General features: G+C 59.6%; 1 protein-coding gene across 4 annotated transcripts; it reads right to left on the bottom strand.

The window, feature by feature from the left end:
- Positions 1-3,464: 3,464 nt before the first annotated feature.
- LOC141732399 (CMP-N-acetylneuraminate-beta-galactosamide-alpha-2,3-sialyltransferase 4-like) lies at positions 3,465-25,335 on the bottom strand. 4 transcript variants are annotated; one of them, XM_074561320.1, is made up of 12 exons: positions 25,271-25,335; positions 14,422-14,491; positions 6,931-7,009; positions 6,474-6,555; positions 5,829-5,909; positions 5,628-5,725; positions 5,240-5,300; positions 4,899-4,994; positions 4,618-4,807; positions 4,373-4,516; positions 4,136-4,279; positions 3,465-3,689 (listed from the first exon to the last, which is right to left on the bottom strand). In XM_074561320.1, exons 3-12 carry the CDS (start codon positions 6,965-6,967, stop codon positions 3,603-3,605), a joined length of 1,020 nt encoding a protein of 339 aa, XP_074417421.1. In that variant the 5' UTR covers positions 6,968-7,009; positions 14,422-14,491; positions 25,271-25,335; the 3' UTR covers positions 3,465-3,602. The 4 variants fall into 4 exon arrangements, with proteins under 4 accessions (XP_074417421.1, XP_074417420.1, XP_074417418.1 ...); XM_074561319.1 differs by lacking the exon at positions 25,271-25,335 and adding an exon at positions 20,688-24,268; XM_074561317.1 differs by lacking the exon at positions 25,271-25,335 and adding an exon at positions 15,865-16,884.
- Positions 25,336-25,828: the final 493 nt, after the last annotated feature.

The following is a 25,828-nucleotide window of genomic DNA, read 5'->3' as shown; positions in this document are numbered from 1 at the left end:
TCCCATTGGACAAGTCGCCGACAAAGATGTTAAACAGCACCGGTCCCCTGAGGACTGACCTCTGAGGAACACCACTCGTCACTGGTTTCCACTTGGACATTGAGTCATTGACCTTTTGTGTGCAGTCATCCAGCCAGTTCCTTATCCACCCAGTGGTCCATCCATCAAATCCGTGCTTTTCCAATTTAGAGACCAGGATGTCATGTGGGACAGTGCCAAACACTTTGCATATGACCAGGTAGATGACGCTGGTTGCTCTCCCCCACCCTGCCCCCTGTGGCAACATCATAGATGGCCACCAAATTTGTCAGGCGCAATTTGCCCTTGGTGAAGCCATGTTGGCTGTCACCAATCACTTCCTTATTTTCCATGTGCCTCAGCAGAGATTCCAGGAGGATCTGCTCCATGATCTTCCAGGCACAGAGGAGAGACTGACCGGCCTCTAGTTCCTCGGCTCTTCCTTTTTTCCCTTTTTGAATGTGGGGGGTTACAATTCCCCTTTTCCAGTCAGTGGGAACTTCACCGGACTGCCACAACTTCTCAAACATGATGGATAGTGTCCTGGCAACTTCATCCACCAGCTCCCTCAGGACCCACCGATGGATTTCATGAGGTCCAACGGACTTGTGTACTTTCAGGTTCCTTAGATGGTCTCATACTTGATCTTCTCCTACAGTGGGTGGTTAAGAGAAGCTGGTGTTGGACCCAGCAAGCTCCCAAGAAAGGAAGAAGGATGCGAGGACGACAGGACGTACGACAGGCTGTCTGGCATTGCTCCACCACCGCCTTTGCCCATCCAAAACCCAATGTTCTGGGGCGGAGAGGTGGGACGGGCGATGCAGCTTCACCCGGGGGCGCTGGGACAGGCAGCACAGGCGCTCGGTGGGAGCTCGTGTCGCCGGATGGTGGAGGCAGGAGCCGGCACTTGAGGATGATAAACCCTCAAAAATCCCAGGGGGGTTTGATATTCGTGTGCTTGTTTCCTGCCCGCCCCGGGGAATGGCAGGGTCCCCGCGGGGCTCAAAGAGAGTCCCCGCGCCCGCACCGCTCCGTGCGTCGTTGCAAGAGGCGCCATAAAACGGCTTAAAACACCCCCGCAAACCCCAATTATTACTTCCAGGGAGATTTGGCCACCAGCGGGACCGTCCCCTCTCCATCTCTGGCTCCGGCCCTGACCAGCTGGGTCACCCATTCCCAAAACCAGCCGAGTCCAGAGAGGAAAAGCGGTTTCTCCTTTTCTTTCTGAGCCGGGACCTGCGAAACCCTTGCCGTGGGTTTCATACAGCTGCGAGCCTCCCCCGCCCCGGGCATTCCCAGCGATGCTTTCAGGGATTTGGGGTTTAGCTTAGGAGGAAAGGATGAAAAGGAAAAAAAGGGAAAAAAACCAAGACAGAAAGGAGTTTGGGGGGGTGGGGAGTGTCTCTCTTGGGCAGGTGTTGTTTTAACCTTGACACTCACCGCAGTAGACTTAAATAATTCACTTCCTGCATCAGCCCGGCCTTTTTAGCCCTAAACAGAGGACAAAAATGAACGTGTAACCCAGGCCGTGCACGTGTTGGAGCAGGGCCAGAGGAGGCCACAAAGAGGTGGCCACAAAGAGGTGGCCACAAAGAGGTGGCCACAAAGAGGTGGCCACAAAAGGCCATAGCCCCTCTCCTATGAAGACAGGCTGAGAGAGCTGGGGGGGTTCAGCCTGGAGAAGAGAAGGCTCCGGGGAGACCTTCCAGTCCCTGAAGGGGCTCCAGGAAAGCCGGAGAGGAGCTGTTGGCAAGGGCATGGAGGGACAGGACGAGGGGCAATGGTTCTAAACGAGAGCAGGGCGGGTTTAGATTAGCCATCAGGAAGAAGTTCTTTCCACTGAGGGTGGTGAGACACTGGCCCAGGTTGCCCAGAGACAGGGTGGAGGCCCCATCCCCGGGGACGTTCAAGGCCAGGCTGGATGAGGCTCTGAGCGACCTGATCAGTTAAAGATGTCCCTGCTCGCTGCAGGGGGGTGGGACCCGATGGCCTTTAACGGTCCCTTCCAACCCAACACGTTCTACGATTCCGTGATTCATGCTGGAACGGGGCAGCAGCTCCATCGAGCTGCGCGAGCGCGAGTTCCAGCGCGGCTCCATGGGCGACAGCGGCTCCTTCCTCCACACCCAGTGCGACGGCAGCAGCGGCGGCAAGCAGGACGGCTGCGTGCCGTTCAACAAGGCCAGCAAGGCCTCCGCCTCCTCCTCCCACCGTTCCCCACCTTCTTCCTCGTGGCACGCCTGGGCTGGTGGCCGTCCCACCAGGACGCCGGCTCTCCCGGTGACAGCGCAGACATGGCCTGGAGCTCCAGGGGGTCCCCGGGGTGGGCAGGCTGTGAGGGGAAGAGTCCCCACCTTGGGGATGTGGGGGCAGCGGGTGCCCGGTGGCAGAGGGAAACTGAGGCACGGGGCAGCTGGGGGCCCGCAACCCCCACCGCGGGAGCCAGGAGATGGGGCGTCACGCCGGGGACACAGCAGGTAAGGGCCATCTGCGGGGACATGGGGACACGTGGGCACAGGGACATGGGCTGAGGACGCAAGGGAGTAGGGACACCTGGGGACAGGGGCACCAGCTCCATGTGGGGACATGGGGGCGCGGGGACACAGAGGGGTGGCAGCACCCAGCCAGCCCAGCCTCACCAGGACCTTTATTGGGTGCCAGCAGGACCCCCCCCACACCCCATCCACGGGTCCCAGGGGCACCCCCAGCCCCACAGGGGACCCTGTGCCGGGGGGGAGACGGCGCCGCTCACCCCTCCTCGGTGGGGGGGACACCCACAAACCCCCGTCCCCCTGCAGCCCAGCACCCCACCGGCCCCCCCCACCCGAGGCCACTCGTCCCCAACACTGGCGGCACGCGGGCTCCAGGGGAGGCTCCACCATAAATAAGCATTTAAATTAATTAAATTAAACCACACCACCACCACCACCACCACCCCCCCCCACAAAGGGCCCTGAGGCCAAGCACCCCGGGGTGTCCCCCCGGCTCGGAGGCGGGGGACGGGGGGGACAAGCCCCCAACGCCAGCGCTAAGGCACGGGAGAGGGCTGCTGCATAAAAAGAAAGTAAAAAAAAAAAAAGGGGGGGGCAAAATTAAATATTGTGGGGGAACCAGGGCAAGGAGGAGGTGACGTGGGCCCCCAAAGGCTCCTGCTCCCTGGGGGGGTCCCGGGAACCCCGAGATCAGCCCCTTGGATGGGGCCCTCGTCCGAATACGAGGGAATTAATGGGAAGAGAAAACCCAGGGCGAGGGCTCCTGCCCCCACCTTGCACCCCCCAGGCCCGCTGGGAGGGAGGACCCCCCACCCCAAAAGGCCCCTCCAGGTCCTCGGTAGCTTCAGTGCGTCGGTAGGAAAAGGCGGGGGCCGCGCTGCCCGGCCACGGCCCCATGGGGCTCCCTGCGCCCCCCAGTCCCCAGGGGACCCGCGGTCCAGCGCGGCCCCCCCAGCCCCAGCCCCGCTCGCTCCAAGAGTCCCGGGGCCAGGCGGCGACGAGGACGCTCTGCCCTCGCCCGGCTGGGGCCGAGCCTGCGCGGTGTCCCCCCTCCAGGGCAGGGGACGCTCTCCCTGCGCAGCCCCAGTGCCCTCAGAAGTAGGTGAGGTTCTTGACGAGACCCAGCTCCAGCATCCGCTTGATGGCCACCGCCTCGTGAGAGACATTGTGCTCCGACGCCTGCGGGATGAGGAGGAGGGGGTGACACTAGAGCCTGGCCGGAGGGTGCCACGCGTTCTCCTTCTGCTCCCTCCCAACCCTCCACCTCGTCCACCCCACCACCATTGAGGTGACCCTACCTGAAGTGAGGAGCCCCCCAAAAGAAGGGACAAGACCCTGCCCAAGTGGGGCCAACCCCATCTGCTCACACATAAACCAGAGACAACCCTCCATCATGACTACAGAGATGTGGGGCTACAGGGAGAAGTTGGCTGATGACCACCCAAAGGCACACCTCAACGCCCATCATGGAAGGGGAGCAGGGCGCACCCATGGGGAGAGCCTCCCACACTGCTCAGCATCACGCAAGGGAGCGGGGCGTTGCTCTCCTCTCTCCTGGCCTGCGATCCCCCATCCCAGGCAAAGAATTGGAGGTAGCATGGACAAAAAGCAGGGTAGATACTTACCGCCATGGACTTGAGCGTGATCTGCTCGTAGTAGTGAATGGTCTGCTTCTTGTTGGCCGAATTGGGGTAGCCGAAGCCCGCGATGTGCACCAGGTCACAGAAGTGTAGCGCCAAGGTGATGGCCAACAACCCTGTGGTGGGCTTCTGGACAGGGAGGAGAAGACATGCAAAGAGCCATGGGCATTCAGCGAACTGCACAGGGACAGCCAGGGTGACCAGCAAGGTGCCACCCCTTACCTGTTTGATCTTCCGTGGTTGCTTCATGGGAAGGTTGAGCAGTTTAGCGGCAGTTACTTCCATGTAATAAGGGTTGAGGATGCGCACTCGCTCGGGGTTGGCGTCCCAGATCAATGGGGGCTGTTTCCAAAACCCTTTCCGAACCTACAAGAGGATGGAGATGTCCAGTGGTGTTCCCATTAGAGAGGTAGGTCCCCAGGGTGGGTGTAGGATGAAGGTTGGACCTGGTTCCCCACCACACTTACCCTCTTCTTGTCATTGAGGATGGCCTCCATCCACTGGAAGTCCATGGGCTTGAAGGGCACCAGCACCAGCAACGTGTCGGGGTTGTTCTCCGTCCTGGGGTTGAAGTGGGCCGACTCCGGGTAGAAGAGGCGCATGGTGGTCTTGGAGCCCACGTCCTGCTCATAACCGTGGACCGGGGCGTTGTTCAACCTTGGGAGGGACATGGGGACATCACAGGCATCAACCCCACCTGCAGGTGCCACCGGGGAGGGATCAGTGGGATGCACCCAGTGGGACGTACCTGATGACAACGTCATACGTGTCGATGGTCTCCCCCATGGAGCTGTTGCGGAGCCGGTGGCCGTTGCCCACCACCGCGCACCTCCGGCACTTCAGGCTGCAAGAGAAGAGCCCTGTCTCAACCAGACCTGCCCTAAACCAAGGGGGGGTTCACCCCCAAGGGGGGTTTGAACCCCACGTTGTCCACCCTACAAAGCTTCCCATGCTCCATCCACCGTCCCCACGTCGCACAGGTTCATTCTGCCAAACGCGGGGCCCACAACGTGCCAATTTCCAGCCCTCCCCAAGGGAACCACAATGAAGACAAAGACAGAAACGCCCCCAAATCCACCCCGGTGTTACCTCTGGATGTTCTCGGGCAGGGAATAGTGGGTGATCGACAGCAAGCGCAGGAGGACGTCTTCTGCAGAGCAAGGGCGAGGAGAAGGTGAGGAAGGCAGCTCCTGGGTGCTGCCCCCTCCCTGCCAGATCTCCTGCCCCTAATCCCAGCTCCCGGCACATCAGCCTTGCCTGGGGCCCACCCTAATCCCTTCGCAGGGACCACCCGCACCCAGGGCAAGTAGACACGTGCCGTGAAAGCTAACGATCAGGTAAAGAACTTGCTAAGGAGGGAAAAAACCACCACCCTGCAGATGGGTTTAATAAGAGGGAAGCTGAAACCCCCGGGGAGCGGCAGCAGGACGGACACACGGACGGACGGAAACCCACGGTGAGCACTGCCGAGGCTTACCGCTTCCTTTCGTGCCGTAGGGCAGCTCGTAGAGCGACGGCGTCTTCTCCCAAAAATAGTCCTTCAGCTGCAGGAAGAGCGGCTGGTCCCTCGAGTAGCTGCCGAGGAGCAAAGGGCTGGTGAGAGCGGGACGGAGGGACGGCACCCTGGGGGGGTCCCGGCTCCACATCCCCCCTCCTTGCTCCCAACCCCGATACTCACTTCCCGATGAGCTGCGCCGCTTTCTTTTCCACCTCCCCGAGGGGACACATCGTCTTGTTTTCTTGCACGGGGAAATAAAAGCTGCGCGGGGAAAAGGTTTTTTAAAAAAAAAAAAATAAATATATAATGATGCCTGCTCCTCTGCATCCATCCCCCTCCCGGCAAAGGGTGCTCCGGCGTCACCGCGGTGGGATTCAAGCCGTGCCGGCAGCGCCGGGGAATATCGCCGGCCAGATTTAAGGTCAGCTCTGCTTTGGGTATTTATCTGCTGGGCTTGCAGCCTTGCATCAGAAGAGGTCTCTCTCGCCCCGCGCATAGACCACGCGCTCTCCGCTTTCCCCGTCTCCATCAGCGGCGCCGGGATTGAGATGAGAGCGGGGTTTTCCCTATCTCCCGGGCTCAGAAAAACCCCAGCATTTGCCAAAAAAACCCCGCAGGGCCCGACCGCCAACACACGCCGGGGACGGGGGGAAACCTCGCACCGCGTCCCCAGCCTCCTCCAGCAGCAGCCGAGGATGCTGCCACCTCCCTGGTCCCCAGGATCCAGCCAGACGATGCTCCAGCATCCCTGGGTGGGAGGATGCCGCCTCCCGCGAGCGAAGGAAAGGGCAGGAGGTCCTCGAAACTTGAATAAAAGCCACTCACAGCTGTATGTACCTGTCTTCCCGGTAGATCGAGTACCAAACCATCACCAGAAACAGCGCCAGCACCCCGAGTATCTTCCCTCCTGCGTGCCCAGAGAGCCGGGGGGAAAGAAAAACACCGTCAAGCTGGTCAGACACCGGGGACCTGCACCCCTGGGGATGTCCTGGTAGATCCAGGATTGCGGAGCCGTCCCTGGCAAAGGCTCTCCCCAGAGAGCAGCGGGGACCTGGCTGGCACCGTCCCGCCGAGAGGATCGGCTCTGAGATGGAGCCGGGTGGGTTTTTCCCGGGTCCAAAAGCCGTCCCCACCATGGCTTCACCCGTGATGCTCCAACACTCCATCACCCGCCTGGAGCCGCAGCAAAGCGGCATCCTACCCCCAAGAGCCAAATTTCCAAAAGCCGATCCCCCAGGACAGCCTGGAGAGAGGGAGACAGGACCTTCCCCGTGGGACTTACGAGACTTGTTGATCATTTTTATCAGCAGGAGAGGCATCAGGCGAGGGCGGGAGCTCTCATCGCGGCTGCCGCCGGTCACCTGCAGCGGGAAAAAGAGGGAAAGGTCAAAACCCATCGGAGCCACCCCCAAAAATCCTGTCCCAGAGGCATCACCCCCAACTTGCCCCATCCACACCTGCAGGCGGGCGGGTGCGAGGGCTCCCCAGGGGATTTATTTCCATTTCAGTTCACATTTCTCTGCCCCGCAGCTGCCAAAGGTTGGATTTACACAGGGTTTATAAAAGCCAGGCAAGCGGCCGCAGTTCCCGAGGAGCCTCAGCCGTACAGGTTAAACCCCGAGATTCCAAAGGAAAAAAAAAAAATGAAAGAGGAAAAACCAAGCCCCCAGTGGGTTTTCAACACATAAACCCCAAAATCGGTGCCCGTGGCGATGAGCCACCGCAGGTCCACCAGCCACCACAGGTCTGACGCCAGACGTGCCACCACCGCCACCGAGCCAGGCAGGAAGGGCTGGAGCAGCCGAGCGGGATCGAAGCCAAGCGGCATCGCATACTTGGGGAACCTTCAACGCCTTCGATTCAACCATCCCGGATGGGGGAAAGGGGGGAGCCGCGAATTTAACGCCTGCCCGAACACCGGCTGGGGAAGCGGGATGACTTTTTTCTTCCTCCAAAACCTCTCGCTCCTGGAAGAAGGCAGCAAAGAGCCGGGGTCGGAGCCACCCTGGGACCAGCTCAACCCCGTCCCGTCGTGACACGGCAAGGACGGAAAAGCAACTTACCGGGTGGGAGCAGTTTTAGGGTACCCGGGATGCTCCCCGAGGATGAATCCTGCCCTAAGCCCGGCTCAGCGCTGCCTTTGGCTTTGCCACCCCGTCACCGAGCTGCTCCCCGCTCCGGCCCGGCCGCGTCTCGCAGGAGGAGGAGAGGACGAGGAGGTGTTAAACCCCAGCCAAGAGGAAAGAAAGGTGCAATGCCCGGGTTGGGCGATGGAAATCCTCGAGGGATTAGTTATGTTGTTGGGTGGAAAGCAAGGCGGGGGTCACCCATCTCAACACCCCACCCTGACTAACAAAGCGCCGTTAATCAACCCGGAACCTGCCGTGGCCACGTCCTCACCCAGTCAAGAATAAGTCAAGAGCAGCAGCTTTTGGGCCAAAAATCATAGAATGGTTCGGGTTGGAAGGGACCTTAAAGCCCATCCAGTGCCACTCCCTGCCCTGGGCAGGGACACATCCCACCAGCCCAAGTTGCTCCAAGCCCCATCAAGAAATACAACCCCCTCAAATATATCAAAAAACAGGAGAAACGGGACCAAAGATGGTCCCGCAAGAGCCAGGCTCTTCCCTTCCTGATCACCGGTTCCTGAAATCACAAGGGCAGGAAGGGGCAATTAATTAAAAAGGGCAGGAAAGGCAATTAAAAGGGAATTACGGACGATTAAACCCTGCTAGAAGCAACGGGACGGGATGTGAAGCAACGAAAACTCTGTGCGTTTGACAGCAAAGCAGAGGGACGGAGGGGTGAGGGGGTACCCTGGGAAAGCACCCGTCTCCCCCTGAACCACTTGTCCTCCGTAAAACACAGATATCAAACCCCCTCCCGGCGAATCGTGCCCGGGTACGGCCCCGCCATCACCCGGGGATCCCAGGAAGGGGAAGCAAAAGCCCCCCCCAGGCCCCATTTTACACCCTGGCTCTCATCCCGCTTTGGTATTTCTGGGTCTGGGAGTCCCTCCTGGCTTGGGAAGGAAAGGGAAGATTAAACCCAACGATTGCACCTTCAAGGGTGAGAGCAAGCAGGGATGAGGAGCTCAGGGCGGGGGGTCTCGCCCCTTTATACATCACATTTGCCTGAAAAAAAAAAAAAAATAAATAAAATTCGGGGAAAGCAGAAAGCAGCTTGTGTTTTCCTGGGGGCTTTTTTCCTGGCAAAACTGGCCACAAAGGTCCCCGAGGAGGAATCCGCCGCCACAACCGGAGGCTGGCGATGCTCCTCGGGGGCCTGAGAGCCCCCATTCACCCAGGGCTGGGGTGCTGCCGGGCATCGGGACCCAAATTTAGCACCAAATTCGCCCCCCACCTCTCTCCTTCGGTGCCAAATCACCCAGCTGAGCTTCCCACCGAGCGCGCTTCACCCCTCCCGCTGGCTACAGACACTGGGAAAATCCGCTTTCACCCCGGTGTTTGTATTTACATACCGGCTCTTTTTTTTTTTTTTTTTTTTTTTAAATATTTCTTTTTTTTATTGAAGCCTTTATGATCTTTTCCCAGGCTTGTACGGACAAGGCTGGCCCTGATGCGAAAAACTTATCTAAGACAAACACTTAATAATCCCGGAGAAAAAACGCACACTGTTTAGTGAAGCGGCTGGGGAATGCGGAGCAAAACAGAGCACACCCAGGCTGCCCCTGCACCCAGGCCAAGGCAGAGGTGCTTTTGGAACGAATTCAAGCTCCCCCCAGCCTTGTGCTACCAGATCCACAGCCCAAACCACGGTGGCTGCTTAAAGCAGGAAGGTCTGAACACCCCGAGCCGGCTCCCTCGTCCTCGTAGAGCTGGTGGAGGGAGCGATGCTAAAGGGTCCTGCTGGTCCCTGCAGCATCCCTGGTCCCCTGCAGCATCCTCATCCCACCACAGCATCCCTCATCACAGCATCCTCCCCGGTCCCCCAACCACAGCATCCCTCCCTGCAGCATCCCTGTCCCACCACAGCATCCTCCCAGGTCCCCCAACCACAGCATCCCTCCCTGCAGCACCTCTGGTCCCCTGCAGCATCCTTGTCCCACCACAGCATCTCTCCCTGTAGCATCCTCCCCGGTCCCCCAACCAAAGCATCCCTCCCTGCAGCATCCCTGGTCCCCCGCAGCATCCCTGTCCCACCACAGCATCCTCCCAGGTCCCCTAACCACAGCATCCCTCCCTGCAGCATCCTCCCCAGTCCCCCAAACGACAGCATCCCTCCCCGCAGCGCCCCTGGTCCCCCGCAGCATCCTCAGACCCTGCAGCATCCCTGTCCCACCACAGCATCCCTCATCACAGCATCCTCCTCGGTCCCCTAACCACAGCATCCCTCCCTGTAGCATCCCTGGTCCCCCACAGCATCCCTGGTCCCACCACAGCATCCCCCACTACAGCATCATCCCTGGTCCCCTAACAACAGCGTCCCTGGTCCCTCACAGCATCCTTGTCCCACCACAACATCCCCCTGCTCCCCCCGCCCAGAGCAGCATCCCCTCGTCACAGCATCCTCCTCGGTCCCCTAACCACAGCATCCCTCCCTATAACACCTCTGGTCCCCCACAGCATCCCTGTCCCACCACAGCATCCCCCACTACAGCATCCTCCCTGGTCCCCTAACCACTGCGTCCCTGGTCCCCCACAGCATCCTCAGACTCCACAGCATCCTTGTCCCACCACAACATCCCCCTGCTCCCCCCGCCCAGAGCAGCATCCTCTTGTCACAGCATCCTCCTCGGTCCCCTAACCACAGCATCCCTCCCTGCAGCATCCCTGGTCCCCCACAGCATCCCTGTCCCACCACAGCATCCCTCATCACAGCACCCTCCTCGGTCCCCCAGCCACAGCATCCCTCCCCGCGGGATGCCCCCGGTCCCCCCCCCCACCTCAGCATCCCCATCAGGCGAGGCGAAATTCGGCGCTGGCCCCTCTCCTGGAAGGGACGCAGGTGCTCCTCGACCACCGTTCCCGTGGGTTCAGTCCGGGGCATCGCCTCCCCCGCCAAGCCCCGGAGCTGGGGGGAAAGTCCCAGGTGGATTCGGCTCCCCACCTTTGGAAGAAGCACCCGAAAAAAGCTCCTCTCTTTGATGTGTGAGCAAAGCGCCTCCAAAGCGCCCCCGGGCTGAATATTATCGCTGCATAAATTACTTAAAAGCCCCACCACCGCCCCATCTTCGCAGCCAGGTCTCCCCTTCCTCAGCCTGGCGTTACGGGAAAGCCCCATCCCCGGGATGCTGTGAAGCTCCTCACGAAGTTTCCCCGTCTCCCTCAGATCCAGAGCAGGTTTTGCCTCCCAATTTCACCACGTCCCAGGCAAAAAACCCTGGGAGATGGCAGCAACAACCACAGGGACCGACCCTCCTGCTGCACGGGTGGCCTTGGAGGAGTTCGCCCCTCTATCTCCATCCACCCGGATCTCCCCGCCATGGCCTCAATGGGTCCAGCATCTCCCAGTTTAAGTCACGTTAATCCACAAAGCGGTGGTGGACACCTGCCAAGCTGCTCCCATCCCACGTTTGGGTAAAAAAAAAACAAAAAAACCAAAAAAAACCACCCAAACAAAAAACATTCAAAGCCATGGAGCAAGTGCAAAGGTGATGGGTGACCATAAATCCCACCATCTCCTCCAAGCGCAGGCTGACGGCGATCCCAGCCATCCGACAAAGCATCCACGGACCGTCAGGCCACGCAGCAGAAGTTCTTGGTACTTCTGTGTTTCCATGGTAACCCGTGGATTAGGAAAACGAAGCACGACACGAGGTGAGGACACGTCTCCCATGCTCCCACCATCCGATCCCATCCAGCCATCTGCTGCCCGATCCGGTCCAGCTTCCCCGGGCGGGAAGGATGCTCGCCGGAGAATGAGCATCTCCAATGGTTCACCCAAAAAAAACCCCAAAAAAACGCATTTATTTTTAACTGGAGCAGAGCTGGATTTGAAGGGATCCCGCCCGAGGAAGGGACGCACCAGCAAATCCCTCGGGATTCACTCCCAGCAGTGGGAACCGAAGGGAGACACGAGGACAAGAACCAGAACTGACCCCCGAGGAAGCCGTTTACAGCCCCGGGATCTTCCAAGCCCCCATCCCCCAGGTTTTCTCCACGCGGTAGGGCTGGGATTGCCGGAGGAGCCTGGCAGATGCCGGCTTACCCCCCGCGCCGGCTCAGCCGCATCCTGCCTCGGCAAAACCATCGCATGCCGGAGCCTGAACACAACGTGGGAGGCACAACGGGGGTGATCCTCTGGGGAAAGGATCCGGCCAACTCGAGGCACTGCCTGGGCTTGGCAGAGCATCAAAGGGACCCAAATCCTCAGCCTGCCGTCCCAAAGCTTCCCCGCCCCGGCTGCTGCGAGCTCCAGGTGCTTGGGCATTCTTTTTTCCAAGCTGGGAAGGAAAAGGAGATCCGCGGCGGGGAGTGAAAACCTCGTGGGATTGCAAACAACCGCCGTGGCCAGCCCAAAAGGCGGCAGGCTCTGGATCTGAGCCTCCTCCAAGGGATGCCGTGGTGGGATGGGGACGCTGCGGAGGGGAGCAGGGATGCTAGGGAGGACCGGGGATGCTGCGAAGGGGGGACCGGGGATGCTGCGAAGGGGAATGGGGATGCAGCAGCGGGGACCGGGGATGCTGCGAAGGGGGGACCGGGGATGCTGCGAAGGGGGGACCGGGGATGCTAGGGAGGACTGGGGATGCTGCGAAGGGGAATGGGGATGCAGCAGCGGGGACCGGGGATGCTAGGGAGGACCGGGAATGCTGCGAAGGGGGGACCGGGGATGCCGCGGGTGCAGGCAGGGCTGCCCGCAGTAGCCAGAGAGCGGCAGGGCAGAGCACCTGCAAGAGCACGACCCGCAAGCGCAGCAGCAGGGGGATGCAGGAGGTCATTCGGACGCGGCACTGCACAAATCAATCCTGTTCGACGCCGGCCATCACCCCATGGAGGACAGAGTGCCAGCCCATACCCACATTTATCCTACTTGAAGAGCCCTGCGAGTCATTTCAAAGGAATTTTAATTGCCTGTTAACAAGAGAGGTAGCGCTGTTCCCTTAGCCCGTGGTATCCTGGGCATACGATAAACCCGGCCAAAGATTTATGATAGGAGTTAAAAAAAAAAAACAAAAAAAAAACCCTCATCGGCCTGTGAGCCTTAACAAAACATTTACGAGGGTGCAATTTTAGAGGCGGCAACGGCAAATAAGCTCAGGTAGGACAAGTATTTCCACAGCGGCACGTCCCCACCATAAATCCGGGCTGCTCCCCCCTTTTCGTGGCACTGTTGGTTTTCACCTGCTGGGGAGGCGAAAGGCAACTCGGGCCGGCACTGCCGCCGTCCTCTCCTCTCCCACTAGGGGTTTTTTTTTTGTAAACCTTGCGACAGGAAAAACACAGGGATGGGACCCAAATCCCTTCCTATGGCCCCGAAACGCCGGCTGCATGGGTTATACCCGCGCGTCCCGTGCCTTCGAAGGAGCTCCAGGGCTCCTCCTTGGTGTGTCAGGCTACGTTATTATAGGTTATATATTATTATTTACATGACGGTAAGCTTAATCACCCTCTTCCGATTTCAAAAAATAAAACAAAGACCCTTTTCTTGCCGGATGCGGCTCACTACAACCCAGAGGTTATTAGCCAAGCCGCCGGAGGAGAGCTGTGCCACCCATGGTGGGGGGACAACCCCACACTCAGGAGAGGAGGGTGGGCACCCACCGGTGACGATTTTATATTTTAGGGCATTTCAGCGCCGAGCCCCCAGCATCGATGCGGCCGCCCCCTCCTGGTCCCCATTTGCCGCCACCGTCACCTCGTTGTCGTGTTTACTCGCCGGCATCTCCATCCTCCGGGGAGCGCCCAGGGATGCGGGCGGCACCGGCGAGAGCGGCTTTGGCAACGGCGGCTTCGCAGCCACGCTTCGGTCTAACCCCCCCACCCCAAAAAAAAACCAGAAAAGCAGCAGGAAGGGGAAGGAAGCGAGACGGGGGTGCAGGCGGGGGCGAAGGCTGCCTCGTCCCGCTGCCTGCTCCCCCCGGGAGCCGCAGGCACCCGCTCCCTTAGCGCCGGGATGCAAACGGTCCAGGGAGGTAAAAAACCCAACCCCTGCGGATGCTCCGGCCCATCTCCAACCCAAACTCGAGCAACGCCCAGATTCAACCCCAGCTCTCCAGGGGAAAAGGGGTGGGAAATAACGGGATGTCGAGCCCCCCAGAGCCAAGTTATCCCTACAGGCAGCTACCGTCCCGGGTGGCTTTTAACTCCGAGGGTCCCCCCCCTTTTGGGGTCTCCAAAGCCGCCCACCCGGGCGCCGTCCCCTTTGCAAGCGCCACCTTAAACCCCCCCCCCCGGCTCCCTGCTGCGGCAGGCTGGCGGTTTCCCCACCGTTTCCTCCACGCCTCCTGTTTTGCATCAGTGAAGAGGCTGGTTTTGGGGCGCCCCGGGGTGACCCCACCTTTGAGCTCAAGTCCTCCGGCCCGAAACCTCCGGGGTGAAGGAACCGGGGGGGTTTAACCCTCCGCCGGCACGCTTGCGCATCTCCCCTGCTCTTTTCTCCCCCGTTAACAGCCGTGGAGAAAAACACCCAGAAAACAACCCGTTCCGTCACTTTGCACCTCCAGCGTCTCCTCGATGCTCCGTGAACCCCAGATCAGCCACGCTGGGAGGAGGATGCTGGTCTCGGGGAGAGCTTTTCCAGCATCCCCGGCAGCGGGAGAGGCCGAAGCCAGTCCCTACCGATAAGCTGACAAGCGGTCACGGCTACTTACGGTCCATCCTCTTGGTCCAGGCAGAGCAGGCAGGAGCTCGGCGGGATCTACGAGGCCATCCTCTCTTCCCCTGGCAATGGGAAAAGGCAGAACATCCTTAGGGCTACGGCAACACACACCGGCGGCGCGGCAAGGGATGCTCGGCTTGGCAGCATCCTTCGGAGGATCCCGTGGATCCCTACGGATGCCCAGCCGGGGCAGGTCGGAGGGCGGATGAGGAACCAGCCCCAGGGGATGGGCAGAGGCGCCCCAGCCAGCCATCACGTGCCGCAGAGGACGTCCCTGCGCTCTCTGCGAAGCCACCCACCTCCTCCGGCACCGGCAGCGCCCGGGGCTGGGCTTCCAGCTGCTTTTAAGGAGGAGGCGCGGACCTCGCCGCCCGTTTCCCCAACACCCCTTGGCCTTTCCCACCGAAATCCCCTTCCGTCACCCACTGGGATTTTTTTCGGAAGCGGGTGATGCCCTTTCCCAGGGAGAGGGGGAACACGGCCCTGCTCTCCTGCCTTCCCGCGCGGAGGACGCTCCTTCATCCCACACCTCCAGCATCTTTTCCTCCCCCCGCCAAAAAAAAACACTTTCCAAATTACAAATCCTCACCCGGCACTACGATATCCTTACGATCCGGGGAAGGAAAAGCCCTGCCGAGGAGCTGCTGGGTGTAGAAACGCTTCCGCCACGCTGCCTCTCAAAGAAAAGCCTCCCTGGAAGGCCAGCTGCTCAGCACCTAGCTTAATTACCCCAGCTAACGAGCAGCAAGGTGGGAAAAGGAGCTAGCCGGGTGAAGTGAGCCCATTGCTATCCCAGTTAGCAGCTGGGAGCCGGCTTTCCCTCTTCCCTCCCTGCCGGGAGTCACCGTTCTCCCCCAAAAAGAAAAGAAAACCACGTGAGGAACGATCTCAGCCCCGTTCGGCGCAAGGAAGGGCCCCGCGGATGGGGAAGGGTGGCCTGGACGGGACCGGCAAGGCGCTCTCTGCGGCCGGTGCTCGAGCCCTGGCGGAGAAGATGCTTCCTGAGGGGGGAAACGCTGAAGGGCAGGAGGTTTCCTCACCTCTCTCCACCCCTTCCAGCCGGGAAAAGCGAAGGCAAAGGGATGCTGGGGGCCAACAAGCCGGCGCAAGCCTTCCCTGAGGCGTACGTCCCCACGCAAGGGATGGGGAAGGAGACCACCGAGCATCTCCGAGACGCCTTCTCCTCTCGCCGAGGCTGGGTGCTTCTCCCCTGGGACCAGGCTTTCCACGGGGAGGACGAGGGACGGCTCCATCCCGGCGCCGCATCTTCCCTCTCCGGCCAAAGCAGCTCCTGTTTTCTCCCGCCTCCGCCATTTACCGGGGGGAGCGATTCAACCAGAGGGCTCGGGGCACACCGACAGCCGAACCAGACGCGCTTGGGGCCGCTTTGCAAGGGCCCCCACCCCACAAAAAAAAAAAAAAAAATAAAATTCACCTTTCTGCACCAGGATCTTTCCAGCCGCCCCAAATCCACCGGAGCATCCCACACGGCTGCCGACAAGGAGCCTTTTGATTTAGAGCCATGAATTATAGGATCCGCTAACGAGGTTAAACTCTCCCCGGGGAGCTCCTGCGAAAGCGGTTCAAGACACGGCGTCAGCCCATGTAGAGGATGAGGATGAGGATGCCGAGAGCTGCCGGGGGGTGGGCAAGGGGATGCCTCCTTCCCCACGGCATCCTCCCAGCGGGATGCTGCAGCCCGGCATCAGCAGGAGACTTCGATCCCTTACAGCACGCGGGCCCCCGTCGGGGAGGATCCCAGGTTTTGCCCGGAGCTGGTCTTTCCAGCTCGACCGGAAGAGCTGGGAGCCGGGATCGCTGCCCAGGATCGGCCTCCCCAGGATCATTTTCCAGCCTCCCCAGCGGTTCCCAACACCATCAGCCGACGCAATCGGCCGTTCCCAGCCCAAGGTCCAGAAAAAAAAAAACCATCGCGGTCCCGGCGTCCGTCTCCACCGCTCGCCGCCGGCGGCTCAACCCATCTGGCAGCTGATCCCAGCAGGAAATGAACGTCCCGTATCCCAGAGCCCTTAAAAAAAACCCCCGAAACGAGAGGAATTTTGCTCCTTTTCCTCCCCGAGCTCCTGGCTACGCCTCCTGCCTCGGTTTCCCCCTCCCGCATTTAAATTTCCAATTTTGAGGGGGGGGGGGGCAAAAGGCACCACCTTGTGCTTGCTCCCCGATGTCTCCCCTCCGGAATGCTCATGGCTTCGGGCGGAAGAATAACAAAAAAAAACCCCAAAAACCCAAAGGCCGCATCCCTGCCCCTGTTAAGGATTAAAGCCAGCCGGGGTCAGTCCTTCGAGGGGCTCGGCCCCGCTGCGGGAGCATCCCGGCGGGCACCGGCGTTTTCGGGACTTGCACCGGCGGGAGGGGACAGGCATCGAGCAGGGACGAGCCGCCGAATCCCTCCCCACGGAGGACCGGACACCCCAAACACACACACACACACACCCCCCGGGGGCTGTTAAAAAAGAGGAGCTGGGAGATGGAGACGGCGTTTCTCCTCCTGCCACCAGCCAGACCTGAAGCAAGGCAGCCGTCCGTCCGTCCGTCCGTCGGCGCTCCATCGCCGGCGCCGCTTTCCCTCGGTTAAAATTACCTCCCGAGGGGGGAGAGAGCAAAAAGCGGGCTGGGAGGGGAATAAAATCCAGGTGAGCTCATCCTCCTCCTCCTCCTCCTCCTCTGTTGGAGAAAACCGTCTCTACTTGGCACGAGCGAGGCGTTTCCAAACCCGGCGCATCCCTCACGTCACACCGATCGCTATCGCTCCGGGACTAGGAGCTTATTCATCCGGCAGGTATTAAGCCGGAGATAATCCAGCCGCTTCCCGACTGTCTTTCGGCCCAGCCAAAGGTGTCATTCCGGCGTGGGATGCGATTTTTTGGGGTTGTTTTTGTTTTTTTTTTTTTTTTGGGTAGAGGTTTCCCTGCCCATCCTCCCTCAGCCCAGCATCCCGGCGGATGCTGCGGGGCCAGGAGAGCGCGGAAGAGCCGCCACCGGCAGAACCTTCATCCTCCTCCCCCCCACCCCGGGTTTTTTTTATCCGATTGATAATTTGTTAAATCATTTTATCAAAAAAAAAAAAAAAAAAAAAAATCATGTAATACACCTATTTCTATTAAATCCCTGCGAACGGGAGGGAAAAGCAAAGCTCTCCAGCCGAGCCGGATTATCCGAAGCAGCGACCGGCCTAAAAATAAACGACTGTTATTTAAGGACAAGCCTCCCATAGTCAATCCCTCCCCGCAAAAAAAAAAAATAAAAAAAATAAAAAAAAGAAGAAATCAACCCCAGAAATCACCCCTGTTTCCAAGCTGGGGTGGTTAGCATCACCCATAAGGAAAAAAAAAAAAAAAAGCCTATTTTGGGTTTATTTCTTCACGAAACTCCGTGCTTCCGAGAGAAGAGCATCCCCGGGCCGAAAGCCGCCTGTTTGCGCGTTTAGGCGAGCCGGGCAAATAAATAATTAAGATTTTAAAGGTGCGTTTGCGTAATACAGATAATCCGGCAATTTAACTTGTAAACGCGGTCGGAACTAAGCGGGCGACTTCGTTAATTAAGCGGCGGAGGGGCCTGGGAACCCCCCCAGCTCCGTGGGGAACGCTGAAGGATGCCCAAGCCGGATTTGCCGGGGGGATGCGGGGGGTTCGGCGGCGTCGGGGGGGGCGGGGGGGGGGGGTTTACGCTCCCCTCACCTTAACGCGGGGCCACCAAACCCTGGTGTCCCCCCCATTATTTTTATCACAATAAGCCCCCCCACTGTCGGGAGCCGCCTGCACCCCCCTGCGCCCAGCCGGCACCCCAACGCCGCGGGGGCCGCCGTCCATTAAATAATTAATAATACTAATAATTAAAAAAAAAAAAAAGGGCAGAGGGAAAAAGAGCCGGGGGGAATATTTTTGAGGATAAATTGCCTTTTTTTTTTTTTTTTCTTTTCTTTTTTTTTTTTTTTTCCGGTGGTCACCGAAATAGCGCGCTCTGAAAGGCGGGCTCTCGGCTCCCCACCCCCCCCACCCCCCCAAATACCGGGAGGGAGCAAACCTGCTGCTGCGCCCGTATGTGTGCGAACAGACGCTTCTTTGTGATTTTTTTTTTTTTTTTAAATTCTTTTTTTTTTTTCTTTCTTTCTTTTTTGCTATTTTTTCCTTCCGAAGCGGCGCTGGTGATCGCCCAGGGATGGGCCCTTGGCGGGGTTCCTGCCCCCTTCCTTCTCCGCTTTAACCCCGGCAGCGTCGCGTTTAACCCCCCCAACAATTTAACACACACACCCCCCCACACACACACACACACTTCATTTTCGACCCCACCCCCCCTCTCTGGGGTTTTCCCCCCCTCTTTATTTCTCACTTTCCGCCCCATTTTTCCTCCACGACGCCCCGGCCCTCTGCTCCTTCCCCAACCCGAGCGGGTCCGGATCCGTCCTCCTGCCGTAAAATCCCACCCCACGAACCCCACGCCGGGGCGGGGGGGGGGGGTTCGGACGAACCCGACGGCCACGGAGCTGCCTGCTGGGGGTTTTAATACCCGCCGTGGGGAGGCCGGGTTGGCAGCGCGCGTACGGCACCAGCAAAGCCCCAGAGCGGCGTTAAAGCATCCTCCGCTCTTGCTCGGCGTTTCCCTGCCTCAGTTTCCCCCCGTTTCGGGGCGCAGGGAAGCTCTGCCCCGTCGGCAGCGCGGGCAGGGGGGGCAGCCGAGCCCCAAACTCCCCCCTGGCTCATATATATATATTTTTTTTTTTTTTTTTTTAAAAGGAAATTCAAAACAACCACTCTATGGAAGTGTCGCAACGGCTCAAAACCTGATGCCGGATCCGGCCCGGGGCTGCGGCTTGTGCAAGTTGCACCCTCTCGCCACCGGCATCAACGTTCTGGTTAGAAGAAAAAAAAAAAAAAAAAAAAAAGAAATATAAATTGAGGCTCGGCTGAGTCAGTCCCGCCGGATATCGGGATGCCGAATCCGGCCGGGAAAACTTTGTGGAGGCTGCCGGCGAGCCGGGGCCGGGGTGGGGGGGGGGGGAGACATTTTGCGAAGGGAAGAGCCGAAGTGGGGAACGGCATCTGGAAGCGATCGGAGGCGAGGAGCCTCTCCCAGGCGCAGCGGGGAATTCCAACGGCGTGAGCTCAGGTTAAAGCCTCCTTCACAGACCCGGGATTTAAAAAAAAAAAAAACAAAAAACAAAAAAAAAAACACCCAAAAAAATCCCACCCAAAAAACCCCAAGCTACAGCATATATATTTTTAAACCTGCAAAGAGGGAGGAAAGGAAGCCGGCTCCCCGCTTAGTCCTACCTGGACGTGCCGTTGGGATCTAAGTTGATTCTGATTTGCACTTAAACCGCCCCCCCCCAAAAAAAAACAAAACCCAAAGAAGAGGAGAAACGTCTCCGTAGGTTTGTTGATATAATTTTGCAGGCGTGGTGTCGGGAGGAGAGTCCTCCTCCGGCGCTGCGCTGTTTAAAAGAGCCTTGGCTTCGCCCTACGACGCCCTCCCCATCCCGGCACCCTCCATCCCTTGGGACCGCTGTATCCCACCTCCGAGCATCCCCGGCTGCATCCCGTCGTGGTCGGCGGGCGAGCGACGGCAGCTCGGCGAGCATCCCAGCATCCTCGGGATGGCACGGAAGAGCCGACGGAGGACGCCATCCCACCTCGGGTTGGAGCGGTCCTCCGCGAGGGAGGGTGCAGCGGGGAGCCTCCAGCCCACCCCCGAGCCCACGGGACGGGGAGCAGCAGCACCCGTGGGTGGTCAAACCCACCCCCGTCGGACGCTGGTAGAGCACGTGCCGGGCCGGGATGGTGACCCTGGTCGTGCCGTGCCGCCCAAACCGGTGGCCAAGGCAAAGGCAACCCGCCGTGCCCTTTCGCAAGGCCGGCACGTAAATACCTATCCTTAAACCCAAAAATACCCGACCGCGCGTTAACACCCACATCGATATTATATAAATAACTCGCCTGTAATTAATGTAAACCACCTGCACGGCGGCTTACGCGCTCAAGAAGTCCCAAGCATCCCGCCGAAGCGATGGCGGTAAACTACACCCCCCCCCGGTAAACTACACCCCCCGTCTCTCTCTGCCCCAGGGCAATTCATCCCAGAGCAGGATCCACAAGGAAGACACAAAATCCGGCCCCGTCCGCCAGCGCCTACCAAATCCAGCTCCCCAAATTGCCCCAAACCCCCCCAAAATCGCGCGCTCGCCCTCATCCTTCCCACCTCCATCCCTCCCACCCACCTTCCCGGCGGCTCGGCCCTCACCATCCCGTGCCGATCCGGGGCATTGGCGATGCCGGCACCGCAGCTGGGAGGCCTCCGGCAGACGGCGAAACACATTCCGGAGAGGAGCCGCACTCCCGAACCAACCCCAAACCGCTCCGAGCATCCGCCAGTCCGAAGCAAAACAGGGATGGAGGGGAACTCCTTCTCCGGTTTCGCCGTTCCCCGCCAGCCAAATCCCTTTCTCCTTCCTCCGAGGAAACTTTCCAGCCCAACCCCGGTCACATGCAAGGGGTCAGCAGCTGGAAACGCAAGAGATTAGCAAGAATTGGACTTTTTTCTTTTTTCCTTTTTTTTTTTTTTTTTTTCCCCTCTTTTCCCTCCCGAGAAGACCCAGGATTTTCCTAGAAAAAGCTCAATAAACACAAGGATTGCAGCTGGAGGAGGGAGAAGCCGCCAGTGTCCGGGCGCGAGAAGGGGGAGCTTAAAAAGAAACGCCAAAAAAAAAAAAAAAAAAGGAAAAAAAAAAAAGAGAGAAGTGGCAGAAAGCGGCGTGAAAGCGTCAAATCGTTTCCTTTTCTCGCTGCGAAACCAAAAACCCCGCGTGCGAGCGTCCCCGACGGCGGCGGACGGGGACCACCAGCCCCATGGGGAGAGCGGGATGGCGTCCCCACGGGGACGGGGGCGACGCCGGGATGCAGGAGGAGGACGACGTCCCTGCTCCTTATCCGGCCTTTGGGCTGCGCCCAGAGAAACCGAGCGAAAAGGGGCAAAAAAGGAACTAAAATAAATGACGGTTTTAAAAAAAGCGGGATAGGAAAAGGTCTTGAGAACGAGACCCCCAGCCCCAACCAACTCCGAAAGGCTCAGGGCTAAAGCAACGGGACCAGAAGAAGCACCAGAACGTGCGGGATTTAGAGATATTCCCAAATAAAACGTTTTAATCAGTGGGATTCAACCTGAGAATCGCTGCCGGCCAAAACCCCCACCCCAAAAACAGGTACGTGGGGGTGGCCTTGGGGCTGGCCTTGGCATTCCCGTGTCCCGCAGCCTGGCACCCACCTCCGGTGGCGGTTGCAAGCAGGGGGATGACGCAAAGCTGGAAAAATCCAGGCTTGGAGACGGAAGTATGGTTGTTCCGGGGTTTTAAATGGACTTAAAGGGACGTTTTCACTCCGCGGGTGGGTTTGAGCACCGTGGGTGGGCATCCAGGGGGATGCTCCGGTCACCGTCATAGAACCATCGAATCATTTAGGTTGGAAAAGACCCTTGGGATCGTCGAGTCCAACCATCAACTCCACTCGACGAAGTTCTGCCTTACGCCAGGTCTTCTGAACGGGTCAAAATTTGCCCTCCGGAAGTCTGAGGTGACACTTTTACTAACCCCTCTCCTTGTTTCCCCAAGAATCAGAAATTCGATCGTCTCGTGATCGCGGTGCCCTCGACGGCCACCAACCTTTACTTCCCCCACATAGTTCTTCCCTGGTCACGAGAAGCAGGTCCAGGAGGGCACCTCCCCCGGTCGGCTCACTTGCCAGCCGTGTGAGGAAGTTATCTCCCACACATTCCGGGAGCCTCCTGGATTCTTCCCTCTTGGCTGTGTTGTATCCCCAGCAGAGAGCCGGGAGGTTAAAGTCCCCCACAAGAACAACGGCAAGTGATGGCGAGATTTCCCCCAGCTGCTTATAGAAAGCTTCGTCCTCCTCGCTGCTTTGGTCGGGAGGTCCGGAGCAGACTCCCACAGCGATAGCAGCTTCATCGGCCCTTAACCTAATCCAAACGCTCTCCACCCCGTCGTCGCTACACCCGATTTCCGAGCTCTCGTAGCATTCTCTAACACACGGGGCCGCCCCTCCGCCTCCCCTTTCCTGTCTGTCCCTCCTGAAGAGCTCGTAGCCGTCGGTTGTGGCACCCCGGTCGTGCGGGGCATCCCACCGCGTTGCCGTGATAGCCACCGTCTTGTAGTTTCCCTGGCGCGTCGTGGCTTCGAGCTCCCCCTGTTTGTTGCGCGTACCGCGCGCATTGCTATAGACGCGCTTCAGGATGCGCCAGTGACTCCGGCACCTTTCTGTGAGGGGGGGGCCCCGTTTCCCACCAGACCCCTCTCGGGTGCTTCCGCGATTTCTAAATGTCTGTCCCTTCTCTCAAATGAAGAGGCAGAGTGAGAGTCCTCGCTCGTCAACCGTCCTTCAAGCCCTGGCGCGTCTCCCTTGGGTTTATTCCTGACGGGCCCAGTTGTCTCCTCTTCCCCCCTCACGTCTAGTTTAAAGCCCTGTCAAGGAGCCTTGCTAACTCCTGCCCCACGGTGAAGACACCCTCCTCGCAGATCTCCGTGGTGGATATCGCTTAAAATTAACGTCGACAAACAGTTCCTCCTCGTATTTTGCAGAGCCCTTAGCCCTTATCCTCCTGGGATTCGGCGCCTTGCTGTGACCGTTGCTATTAAATCATTGCCCGGAGCTGGAGGAGCAAGCAGCCCTCTAACGATGCAGGTAATTAAGCACAGGGGTTAGGGAGAGTCCAGCAAAGGGCGTTGATCCCGTCCTACAGCTTATAATGATGTTAGGAGTTCGTTAGAGGTCGGACGTGTCGTTAGGAGCCAGGGTAGGAAGAGGAGACCTCACGCCTGCAGGACAGCCAGCACCGGAGATGGAGGTGGCATCTCCCGGGATGAGTCCGCCACCGAGTCCTCCGCTCCTGGCTCTTCCCAGGCTGGGATCCAGCACGTGCTATGGAGAGCTGCAATGCCACGCAACGGGAACCGCAACGCAACGGGAACCGCAACGCAACGGGAACCGCCATGCGCTTTGCAGGAACGCCAGTTGACCGCAGCCACCAGTCCCAGCGTGTCCCCCAGCACGGCCGGTCCTCCACCCCAAAGCTCAGGAACCAGCGTGGAGCCCACACCTGCTTCAACCCCTTCGCTGAGCAAAAGGGAGGAGGCCCTCTCTACACTTAAAATCACCACCTCCGTCACCGATCCAGGGCGGGTGGTGGATGCCCTGCCCGGGGTGTCCGTCCCGTGTCGCTCTGTCCTGCCGCTCGCCATGGAAAGCTTGAGCGGAGGCAGCCGGCGAAGCCTGGGTGATCCCTCTGCTCCACCGCCCCTCTCGTCATCTCCAAGAGCGGTCGGAGGCAGAGCCCGGCAAAGAAGACAGGCAAATTCAGCAGGGCTTTCCCAAATTTAAGACTTTAATTAACTCGTCTCGCTAAGAGACGGGGACCGGAGTCGCCGAGCAGCCCAGCACCAACCCCCCGGGCATCAGGACTGCGCGGGCATCGCTCTATTAACCCCACGGGGAATGACGCATCCCATGCCCCATGTCCAAGCTGACACGTCCCATGCCCCATGTCCAAGCTGAGGAGCACAAAAAAGGAAGATTTTCCTTTGTTCTCCGCTCCCCGGAACAACAAAACGCCATCGGCTCACCCTGCGGAATACCTGACATTGAAGGATCAACAGGGAAAAGTCCGGCTGGTCTTGGGACAAGCATCCTCATCTGCTCCCGGGAACGAGCCCATCCTGCGGGAGAGGAGGGCTCCAGGCGCGCGCGATGGGAGTGGGATGGGATTTATCCAGATCCTGCAGCGGGATACCCGGATCCCGCTGCCGGTGGCTCCGTCCACACCAGGATCGGTCCCTCCTACCCCTTTGGGATCACCGGGCTACCGGAGCGCATCCGTCAAGGGGTCAGAGGATGCTCAGGAATGGGGGAAAAAAACCAAAAAAGCTCAGACCACCGAAATAAATCATCCTCAGCCCGCGCCGCCGCCGCCGGAGCGATACCGGGGCACGTCCTCCCCTCCCGGGGCCTCCGGGAGGATTTTCCCTTCCTTCCACCGGCGCCGGGGCATTAATTATGGCACGTACCCATCGCAACGAGCCCCCCGTACGCTACGGGGAGACGCCAGACACCCTCTCGCCGGGGGTCTCGGGGTGGGTTCTCCCTCCTCTGGGGCAGGAACGGAGCCGAAGGAAGGCCGGGTTTTTCCCGGCGAGACGCAGGGGTTTTGTTTTGCCAGAGGATCGGCAAAGGGCAGGGGAAGAGCGGGGGGCTCTCCCCTGGCCGCTGCCCGCCCGCGCCTCGCCACCTAATTAATTACAGTCGTCAGAAAAATAATAATTAAGCCCAAACCCAAAACACAGAAATAAAGCTGGGTCGCGCTCGCCAGGGCATCGACGCCGATGGGGCGGGATGCAGCGGCGGGGGTCCAAGCGGGGGTTAACGGAGGGGTCCCCCCCCACCCCCAGTTTCCTCCTCCATCCCCAATTTCTTCCTCCATTCCCAATCTCCCCCCTCCATCCCCAATTTCTGGCCCCCCCCCCCCCATGCAAACCCTGCCTTTGGGAGGCAAAGCAGCCAAGCGCTGCCTCTCCTGCCCCCCTCCCAGCGCTGAGCCCCCAAAATCCCAACCCCTCCAGCTGCCCCCCACCCTCCCCCCCCAAAAAAAAAACCCCTCCCGGGCTTTTCCTTGTCATCCCCCCCCCCGTTTTTCCCCAGCCCCACTTTGCGGCTGGATTTGTAGCGGGAAGGCGGACACGGAGCGGGGATGGGGGGAGCGTTTGGGGACAAGGGGGGGGTGGTGGTGGTTGGGGGGGGGTGTTACGGGGGCTGCGGACTCACCATGGGGCGGGCTGGGGCGGGGGGGACGGCGGCGGCGGGAGGATGCGGAGCGGTGCGGGATGCCGGAGCCAGCCCGGCGCTGGGCGGGCGGGGAGCGGGGACGCCTGCGCACACCGCCGGGAGGGGAGGGAGGGATGGAGGGAGGGATGGAGGGAGGGAAAAGCATCCCGGGAGCTGGAAGCAGCCGGGTCACCCCCCCCATCACCACCACCACCACCACCATCCCCCGGCTGTGGAAAGAGGCGGGGGGGGGGGGGGGACACACGCAACCGCCCCCGCACCCCACCATGGCCAGAGGACCCCGAAAAATCGCAGCGTTGCGGCAGCATCCCCCCGCTTTTGGGATAAATCTCCCCAAATAAGAGCATCTCGCAACAAATTTTTTTTTGGGAGGGGGGAGCGGGGCAAAGCTTTCCCCCACTAGGGATTTACACTCTGCTGGTGGTGGTGGTGGTGGTGGGGGGGGGTTCGCGCCGTTCCCCCCCCATCGAATCCACCGGCCAAACCAGCACGAGGTGGTGCCCGGCGTTATTTTGGGACGCCTTTGCTTAAAATCAA

The sequence above is a fragment of the Larus michahellis genome, chromosome 17, assembly GCF_964199755.1.
Source record: "Larus michahellis chromosome 17, bLarMic1.1, whole genome shotgun sequence".
Taxonomy (NCBI): Eukaryota; Metazoa; Chordata; class Aves; order Charadriiformes; family Laridae; genus Larus; species Larus michahellis.
Note: the sequence above shows the minus strand (reverse complement) of the source record. Positions and strands in the feature narration are given on the sequence as shown.

Excerpts from the sequence above, each read along its gene's own strand:
- LOC141732399 (XM_074561317.1), bottom strand. The coding sequence starts at position 15,953 with ATGGCTCTAAATCAAAAGGCTCCTTGTCGGCAGCCGTGTGGGATGCTC. Across the intron at positions 5,910-6,473 it reads GAAGACAGGTACATACAGCT|CTTTTATTTCCCCGTGCAAG; the intron begins GTGAGTGGCTTT and ends TTCCCCGCGCAG. Across the intron at positions 5,301-5,627 it reads CTACGGCACGAAAGGAAGCG|AAGACGTCCTCCTGCGCTTG; the intron begins GTAAGCCTCGGC and ends CTTGCTCTGCAG.